At 34.4% G+C, this 10,669-nt stretch overlaps 1 protein-coding gene across 3 annotated transcripts in view; it reads right to left on the bottom strand.

Moving 5' to 3' along the window:
* Positions 1–3,641: 3,641 nt before the first annotated feature.
* LOC126891716 (glycerol-3-phosphate dehydrogenase, mitochondrial) overlaps positions 3,642–10,669 on the bottom strand; it is a 228,551-nt gene continuing 221,523 nt past the window's right edge. For all 3 annotated transcript variants that reach the window (XM_050660983.1, XM_050660981.1, XM_050660982.1), the window contains exon 13: positions 3,642–7,734. In XM_050660983.1, coding sequence (XP_050516940.1) covers positions 7,600–7,734 — 135 coding nt within the window. In that variant the 3' untranslated portion in view covers positions 3,642–7,599. The remainder of the gene's footprint in view (positions 7,735–10,669) is intronic.

The following is a 10,669-nucleotide window of genomic DNA, read 5'->3' as shown; positions in this document are numbered from 1 at the left end:
ACCAGTCAAAGTTGACCGGAATTTACGGCAAAGATGTAAACAATAGGATCATAATTTTCAAACCATCACCTTTTTATTTTTATCCTCTTTCTCCACACCAATTTTCATATGTTTAAAATACTCATAACATATATTATTATAATAAAAACTATCGATAATACGTGTGAAAATTGCCAAAAATAGCAAAATTCCAATCAAAAATTAGGTTGGACCAAATGTAACCCTCAAAGTTCAAAATCGGTATACGTTAAAAAAATGCATTTTCTCGGCTTCCCATGGAGCAATTTCCTTCATTCTTTTGTTCCATAATAACTCGAGTAGAGCCATCGAACTAACGCATTATTAAATGTCAAACTTGCTTTTGTTTTGTTATAATAGATTAATTTATTTATAAGAACAGAAAACTACATATTTTTTTCCAGTTGTAGGCTTTTTTTTAGATAACCTTACTACAAGTGTACCTTTTAAAGTTAAAAACATAAATATTCTCATTTGAAAGCTGTATAATTATTTAAACAATTTTTATTTAAACAAATTAAAATTTTGTGTTATAATAAATAAATTAATTTATTATAACAAAAAAAAAGCAAGTTTGACATTTAATAATGCGTTAGTTCGATGGCTCTACTCGAATTACTTGTGAACAAAAAAAAGAATGAAAGAAATTGCTCCATGAGAAGCCGAGAAAATGCATTTTTTTAACGTATACCGATTTTGAACTTTGAGGGTTACATTTTCTCCAATCTAATTTTTGATAGGAATTTTGCTATTTTTGGCACTTTTCACACGTATTATCGATAGTTTTTATTATAATAATATATGTTATGAGTATTTTAAGAATATGAAAATTGGTGTGGAGAAAGAGGACAAAAACAAAAAGGTGATGGTTTGAAAATTATGATAATATTGTTTATATCTTTGCCGTAAATTCCGGTCAACTTTGACCGATTGTATCTCAGGAACTACTCATCATAATTAAACGTTTTTTCTTTTAAAAGAAGCGTCCCGCTACTGTTTTTCGAATACCGTTTTTATAATTTAATTTATTTTAATATTTCCCGAGATATTCTATTTGTTTATAAGCCAAAAAAATTGTTTATAATTTTAAAATATTCCTGAGGCCGTTTAAATAGTTCAATTTCAATTCTGTAAAGTACATTAGATAGGTATAGTGTCTTTTTATAAAAAAATCATGGTTATTCTTATGCATCATAATTATTGTCATTATTAGAGCGACCGTAAATTTTTAATTAACAATTCAATTGTTGCTAAACTGTTCATTCAATTTCCATCTGCTTCAGGAATTATAATCTATACGAAAGGAGCTTTTACATTACCAAGTTATTTAATTATTGATTAACAATTATTTATCTAAAAGTTTAGTTGAAAATTAAAGATTTTGTTGGAAAATCCCGCTTTTTCGGTGAATTTTTATTTGAGTGTTTTTGGTGTAAAGTTAAAATCTTTGGAGTTATAGAGCAAAAATTGAAAAAAACACGATTTTCGGGCGCCATTTTGTTTATAAAAAAGTAGCACACTATCTGCGGATTTTGCATACCTATATTAGTAATATATACAATCATAAGATTCGATTCCAGCAATAAAATTGCTGGTAAATAACTTTTCCCAAAAATGGCCTATTCTCCGATAATCAGCCCAGACTATACGATATTATTATTATAAATGCTGTATATATATGTTTGACCAAAAAGTCTTGGGTGGTAAGTTTACCTTATGATGTGCTCATCTGTACCGATAAGAATTGACGACAGCTTTCTAAAGTTCTTCTTCTTCTTTTTGTGTAGACATGTTTCTGACTCTGTTTCTCCATTGTGCCCCAAGTAAGATCTGTATCTGTAGAGTAGGGAGGGTGAGTCAAATCCCACAGCACTTAGAAAACAATTGACCCATTGTGCATCCTCCCAGGGGGTTGTCGTCCTTAGTTCATCATCCATCCTGCCATTTCCAGGAAGGCGAACAAACCACCAAGGCACATCTCCCCTATGTCGGCAGGTGTAGGCCAAGGCTCCCCGAACGCATACTCTCATATTGACGATAACTCCGGACATTCACATAGGACATGCTCGACAGTTTCGTCATCTCGTTCACACCTCCTGCACAGAGGTGTGTCTACTAGCCCCAGTGTGTGGAGGTGTTTTCTTAGTTGATAATGGCCAGTTAAAAAACCAACTATCAAGCGTAGGTTTTTCCTGGTCATTCTCAAGTACTTTTCCGATGTTCTTTAGTGTTACCTTGGCAAATCTACATCCTGGCCCTTCTTCACATCTTTGGCACCAGGTCCTAAGAGTCTTAGGCCTGCTGCCTTCCTAGCTAGCTGGTCAGCAATGCGGTTGCCTTTATTTCTGTTGTGTCCTTTAACCCACCTCAGGATGATGTTATTACCATCCGAAGCTTGGGCTAGTGACTCATAACCACTCCATTACTAACCCTGATATGACACGTGGTCTGTTCAGGGTTAGTAGCGCTTGTCTGCTGTCTGTGCAGATTATTATGGTTTTACCGGCTATACCTTTCCAGGTTATCTCTTTTGCGACTATGGACATACCAGCCAATTCAGTCTGAACTACGCTGGCATTTTTGCACATATCCCATCTTATAATAAGGTTCAGTGATCTGGAGTATATCACGCATCCTGAGCTTCTTCCATTTTGGAGCCATCGGTGTAGATGTGATATGCATTTGCCATATTTGACTCACTATGTTATCTTGTTTCGATTTTGTAGGGTGTGTCGAAGACAAACGTAGGTTTAATTAAGTCGCATCCATAGCCCGCATGCAGCTGGGGCCGTGCCTCCAGCTCACCCCGTCAGAAACGACATCTTAATTATCCCATTCCTACATCAAGGTTTGCACCCGTTGAGCGCAATCTCATCACCGTCATCAACGCCGCCTCTTTGACATATGTATATGTCTAAAGGGGTGATGCCAATGAGCAACTCCATTGCAGCAGTTGGTGTTGTTTTCATAGCATCTGTTATATTTAGGCAAGCCATCCGTTGACTATGGTTTAGTTCCCCAATAAGATGTCATTCTATCGTTTTCGTGATCTTCCTATTGGTGAACCGTCTCTTGCCGTTCTTACCACTCTATTTGTTGTTATTCGGCTTATATGGTCTTTCCATTCTACTCTTCTGCTTTTTACCCAGTTATTGATGTTGTCCACCGTGAATCTCCGTCGTATATCTGGACTTCTTCTCTAAAGTTGTTAATATTGTAGCACTGATTGATATGTGATTTATACTGAGTTAAATGAACCCTTAAAAATTTCCAATGAGCTTGTACTTATAAGGCTTCGTGGATCACATTTCGGGAACCTCTACAGAAAACAATCAGATTAATAGGTACGATGCGCTTACAACAAAAATATAGTTTTACGCACGGGCGTAGCCAGGGGGTTTTGGGGGTTCAACCCCCCCCCCCCCCGAAAAGTTAAGATATTAACATATTTCAAATTTTAATTATGAATATACAGGTTATTTTATGTAGTTTTAGTCGTTTTACTTTTTTGAACCCACTCCGAAACTAAAACCTGGCTACGCCAGTGGTTTTACGTATAGGTACTACAAGGAAAGTTGTGAATATCAGGATTTGCTGTAAGAAAACCAAAAATAAAAAAAATATTCGATTTAGATAGTTTTATTTAAAACAAATAATCAACAAAAATTACTCTAGTTGTATATACAATAAATAATATTTCGAAATAAATACTTAGATGATAATTTATGTCCAGTGCATTTGATAATCTAGTTTTTAATTTACTAAAGAAACATTTCTTTTGGGCATTTTAGATCTAAACGGTACGCAAAATAGAGAATGATAATCGGTACCTACATACCCAAATATCTACATTTTATCGCGTAGGTAAAGTATATTATATTACGTGTCTATTAAGATATTAAGAACAAAGTATCGATGTCTATACTTTGGTGTATTATATCCGAGTTTCTAGCATCTATAGATGGAACTCAAGTAGGAACCATTTTGTTGAACGGCACCTGACTGACGTATTCACATGACTCGATGGCGCGTAAACGGCACCTGACTCAAGTAAACATATAACGCGCTGGCGCCTGATCGGCACCGAAAGAGTTAACGATTTGCAATACAAATTAATGAATGAGCGACCACTGAGCTGTGAGATCACATCGTTCACCGTACTTCCCGTCCATTGGCTGACTCGATTTCAGTAGTGACTTCCAGTTCAAAGTGACTAGTGACTACATTCGACGTGTGTCTGCCATTTCAATGAGTCACAGAGCCGACTGAAAGGACATTTTAAAAGAAACAGCTCCCATATTTTATGTTTCATAATATCCCTGTAAATGGGTAGCAAGTCATTCAAATTTTTACAATAAAGTTTGAATATGTGCAAAGTTACAGTTAAATATTTTATTAAACGAGAAAACTTAATTTTCAATGCACTGAACAGTAAATAAATTACACAGGCCAACGATGAAAAACTTTTTACTTAAAACACGTTATTCGTATATATTTTAGGGTGCTAAATCCAAATATGACACTTATTAAGCTGTATCACCTAGGTACCTTTTTTCACATTTACACTTAAATTTTGTGATTTTTTAAAGGACTTAACAGCTTTAATATAGGTACCAAGTTCAAACAGAACTTTAAAAGAACATACTGAATGTAGAAGAACAACACTACTGAAACACACAATGACCATAAAAGAGAAAGAAGAATGGGTATCATTCAAGCAAGTTGTTACAAAATTTTTAGTAAATATAAAAGACCCAGAAGATGGTACTATTGTAGCTAAAATCTTAAAGAAGTTTCAAAAATCAGGATGTTTGATGAACATAAAAGTTTAGTCTTGAACAGTCATCTTGATTACTTTCCCGAAATTTTGGAAGAAGTTCGTGAGGAGCAAACGCTACCAGGGTCGCTGGAATACCAACATGATGGGGACTACTGTTAGCCACTTCACCAAGAAGCTCTACAAGCGACTTATCGCAGAAAAAGTCACACAAGAAGCTTCAAAGGAAAAAGAAACCGATTCCATCTGACTAGTGAATACTTGGATGCACTTGAAAACTCCACCATAGCACTGAATACCAAGTCCATTGAAAGAATGAGCAAATTTAAAAAGCGGGGTGCGTGGCTATTTGAATACTGGGCATCGTACATGGAAGTAAAATGTCGCATTAAGCAAGCTCGACAAGCTTTCGTAAAATTCAGGAAGTTATTGACCTGATTAGAAGCTTTCGAAATGTGGTTGTATCGCCGTATACCATAGACGGCGAAAGTCACAAATGTAGATGTCTTTAAAAGAATCAACCAATAACACCAACTTTTCGAAACCACCAAGAAAAGGAAAGCTGCGTATCTAGGTCACATCATGCGAAATGAAAAATACCAGTTCCTCTAACTTATGGTAAAATTGAAGGCAAGAGAGAAATGGAACGCAAAAAAATCTGGCTCCAAAACATAAGGCAATGTACAGGGATTAATGACATACAATCTCTGATAAATATTGCAAGAAACAGAGAGTTAATCGAAAATATGATCGTTACCATCCATTAGTGAATTTACATCTGAAGAAGGAGTGAATCCTAGAATCCTAGATTATTATACTGTATCATTATTTAAAGTAACCTACTGTAAATAAAAATCATGATTGTGATTTAACATAGCAATTCATTGGGTTTTCCATATACAGTGTAGTGATTTTAAACTACACATATGAAGCGCTTATTGTATAAAGGGTATAAGTCCACAATACTGAGTTTTGAGAAAAACGAAAAAAAAACTATTTAGTTTAGAAACTTGATGACCTATCAAATTTTGTTCTACAGATGAAATGTAGAAGGAGACTAGTAGAGTGACATGTGATACAGCAAACTTGGCTTTGAAAACGATTAAAGCCAAAGAGTCGTTTTTAAAGGCTGGGACTTGATTCCTTTATACAATTAATGAATAAAAGACGAAATAGTGCTACTTCTCTACAGTTAAATTATTAATTTATTTATAAAAAAGGTTTATTACTACAAACAAGATCTAAAACGCTCACTATACTACTCGCGAAGTCGATCGAAGTTCATCAAGTACGAGAGTGTAGACAGTAACCTTGTGCGACTTCGCTGCGCCTCGGTCTACTTCCATTCGGTGGCGATATTGCGATCGACTCAAAGGAATCGAAGTCCTTGTCCTTATCGCCCGGCGTGAATGTGTTCCTCGCGAAGTAGAACGAGTGTGTAGTGACGGGCACTTCGGACTTCTGTAAACTTTGCCGAAGTAACTTCGCTGAAAGTGTGGTGCTCGCTTAAAATTCATCGTAAGACTAACTAACGTAAGCTAACCGAAGTAATAAAATAAACGAGTCTGTAAACAAAATGACACAAACGATGGTGGCACAAGAATTATTGTATAAAGGTAATCAGTCCCGGACTAGTTTCCTTTATAAGCTCAACAAAAATTTTATCGTGCGATATTTCGCGTATGGTGAGAGATACTAATTTCCTTTATTATATACTCATCGATCCCTCGATGTTGGTTTAACAAAATGTATATCTCACTTTAATTTCGTACGGAAGTGGAGTTATTCCCTTTATACAATAAGCGATTCATATGTAAGTATAACAAAAAGCAGGTTTCTCAAAAACAGTGCGTGATACAAAAACACTAAGAACAGACTTGGTTTCAGCACATAAAAATCAGCTATTGAAGTCTAAAAAGTCTTCAACCAAAATTCTTTTTGTGTTGGCCTGTGTTATGAATTACAGTTTAAGTTGTGTGGAAAGGACGCGATATTCCTGAGTATTTTTTGTGTAATACAAAAGTAGTAAGAATCGAATCATCAACATGGGCGCCCAAATAAAAATTTTCAGGGGGGGTGGGGGGAAACGTGAAGATGTTGCACAATTTTGTATTCTTTGGATGACAATATATACCTAGTTTAAAGCACCCGAAAGTCATGGGTATGGGCGCCCATGATCATCAATGAAATGATATGAAACTTTCCGAAAACTACTCTACAACCATGCTTTCATATGATATTAAAGCACAACATTTTAGTATTCTATTTTTGTGAGCCTGAGATATTTTGGACATAGGAAGAAGAAAAGGCATGAAACGAATGATAGTCGAAGCCAACGTAGCGGGAAAAAGATCCAGAAGATCTACAGTATGATGGTCGGATCAAATAAAAGACATGGCTGGTTATTCATTCTCTGAAGCAAAACAACACGCACAGCAGAGAATAATTTGACAGCAATAATTAAACAAATTACATGAGAGGAAGGAGGAGAGCCTTATTATTATCATTATTAATACGATATGTTTAGGATAATTGAACGATTTTTGAAGAATAATGGTCTCACATAGAAATAAAACAAGAAGTAAGAATATTTTTCTTTAGCAACAAGCCTTTGTTATATCTAAAATACCATGCAACTGATAGAAAACTTTAAATATACAATGTAATAACACTTTTTGGTGAAATTTTATAATATTCATCGCATGAGGGCAAAAATAGAATACTTAAAAGTATGCCTTTCAAATAAGTATGTCTTTCGTTTCAGTAAATATGATTTTTAATCATTTTATGATTTTGTCTTTCGTTTAAAGACCACCGCCACTACGTTCTACTGATACCTTCTTCTTCAGCAATTCTGTTTCTTGCTTGATTTCTTCTAATTCGGCCATTCTCGCGAATCTTGAATAAGCAACGTGTCCAGATTTGATCGCGGACATCATCTAAAAAAGAATGAGAGATTAAGCTGTGTTTAAATATTGTAAAAGATCTGTTAAAATAGGTTATAACCGAATCCAAAAATGAAGTAATATAAAGAGATGCAGAGCTAGAAAAAAGAGACAGATACAGTGGCGTACAGAGCATGGTTCCACGGGTTCTGCGGAACCAGGGCCCGGGCCCCGCTTTAATGCGCTTTTTGGTTCTTGTGTTTCTAATTTGATGGGGACATTTTGAACTACACAAGTACATACATAGGAAAGGTAACTGCTTAATAGATTTTACTTTTTGTGTAGGTACTTATAAATAAAAACGAAGAATACCTATTCCTCAAAAAATTTGAAAACAAAATTTATTGAAATACAGGGAACCCTGTTGTAAGGTTCCTTACACGTTTTACCTGCTTTCCAAAGCCCATGTTTCAACATTTGTAAAGACTAACCGACAGGGCCTGCCTACACGTGATAACTCAAGCACTTGTATATCAGCAAGATTCATGAATAATATGTAGGTAAACTACAATGTTGTAAATATGCATTGCAAGTTTTATACGGCCATAAAAATAATCGGCCAATACAATAGGCTCGATACTCGTGTTTATTGAACCGTCATCATTCAGCCTGTACTTTTATAGAGGTAGGTAATTCTTAAAAATTGAAATTAAATTCTAAATATAGACAATAGTGGTACAAGACACTATATATAGAGACTAGTTTCTTTTTAAGAAAATCTCGTCATTTGATTAAAGATATCAACCCCACCGTTATCCAGGGGTTTTTTTGATATATGTTTTAAGCGTTTTATCTCCCTAGAGGTTTGTATGTAATTATTTAACTTATTTATAAATGTATCATATTATGCAATTTCAGAATCTATTTTGTTGATATACATTTTATTCCAATGTTCATTTTTAAAAGCTGTGTTAGTTTTCCGATATTAATGAGGATTTTAATTATGACTGGAATTTTGGATGAAGAAAATTTTTGAGTTTCATTATTTATAAAAACGGCTGGCGTAAAGTGATCAATCATGTGAGTATGAAAAACGATAGGATAAATATTAATTTACTGTTTTAATAGTCTATTGTTTTTTAAAAAAGTTTCTAACATCAAAAGTAAGTTTTCGATCAAAATAATGTTGGTATCTTTAATTGGTTGGTAAAAAAGTCGTGAAAATCACTTTGTAATTAGCATCCGAAATGATATTACCGCTTCACAAATTACTTTACTTATTGTTTATAAGATATGTAAGATTCGTTGGTTCAAAGTGTCTATTTTTGAAAAGGCTGTATTCAAATGAGCTTAAACGAGTCACTAATCACGAGTGTTTGCAAAATTTGAACAGACATATCTTATAATCAATTTTTGTCTCCAGGAAAACAAAAGGTCCAAAATATTCACAATAGCAAAACCTATATTTTTTTATACTAGTTAAGATTTTTGGTATCACCAATAATTAATAAAGTTATTTTGAAAAAACAAAATTTTTTCACAATTATATATTTTTTTTTAATTTTAAACCAAATTGTTTTCAAAAATGAGCACTTTGAAGCGGTAAAACTTACAGATCATATTATAAGCAATACATAAGTCAAGTAATTTGTGAAGGGGTAACTATTAATTTGATTTGGGATGATAATTAGGGGGTGACTTTTACGATTTGTTTACCAAAAAAGTGTCCAACTTTATTTTGAGCGTTACATAGTTACTATTGATGCTAGAAACTAAAAATGACAAAAATATATTAAAAAAGTTGTGATGACTTTTTCTAGAAAATTGATTCATTTTTAGTTATTTCACGTTGAAATATTCGATTTGGAATTTGACGAATAAGAACCTATATTTCATGACCTACCTGAGTTTAAAGACTTCGTATATTACACCATATTTTTCACTTTTATATAAGCTATATTTTTACTAAGAATATTTTTTTCGATAACATACTTTTTGAGGGTACTTGCGAAAAACCGTCTCAAAACGTGTTTTTTTTTGAAAACTGAACATATTCACTCACAAATAATTCGAAAAGTATTGACTTTGTGAAAAACTCTATACAACTTAAAGATTGCTTAGAATTAGTCAGTTTATCCAATTCCGGACTTATCTTGAACGTATGTTCTTCACCCGAGAAGGAGTAAAATATGCCTAGGGCAAAAGCGCACATCGGCACAATAGGTATCACTTTTTTTTTGGTTTGACATGTTAGCTCTGTGTATGCCAAATTTCATCTCAATCCGAGCAGTTCTTTAAAATGTACAGCAAAAACCGTGAGTAAATGGACTATAAATTAGCTTGAATTTTTATGATATATTTTATGATATACATATGATGATTTATATTTAATGTATTGGGCGGGGCCCGCATCCCAACTGGAACCAGGGCCCGCTGATCTATCAGTACCTATCAATAGGTTTACTGTACATTTTCCATAAGTTTCATTCATCTTACACCCAGGATACCCATTCCAGAATTCTGGAAACCTTTACCAGCTTATAGGTGTCTAGTGGATATGTACCATGTAGTTTTGGAGTCACTTGGATGTCTCCAAAATGTTTGCCGCCTGAGCTCTAGTCTATTGCAGTTATGCAAGATATACTTGGCTGTTTCAGGTTCTCTGCTACAAAGTCCTCAGCTTAAGCCTCCATGAAATAATTCTATTTTATGCAGGTGCCTCTTGACTAACGTATGACCAGAAAGGAAGCTTGGTATGACTCTGAGCTGATTCCTGCTTGTTTTTGGCAGTAACTACTTGCCAGTCTTATTAGCACATATCCGTGCAACATATATTGTGCCATGTATTTGACCGGGTATATTTTCCCATGTTGCCTTGAGAATCCAGGGACCAACTACATTCAAGAACTCTATTATGATAATAATAATAGGTCCCAACAATCTTCATCCTATATACAGGGTGAGGCAAATAAAGGGCCTATTAGACATA

This window comes from Diabrotica virgifera, chromosome 9, assembly GCF_917563875.1.
Source record: "Diabrotica virgifera virgifera chromosome 9, PGI_DIABVI_V3a".
NCBI lineage: Eukaryota > Metazoa > Arthropoda > Insecta > Coleoptera > Chrysomelidae > Diabrotica > Diabrotica virgifera.
This window is presented reverse-complemented; position numbering and strand designations above follow the sequence as displayed.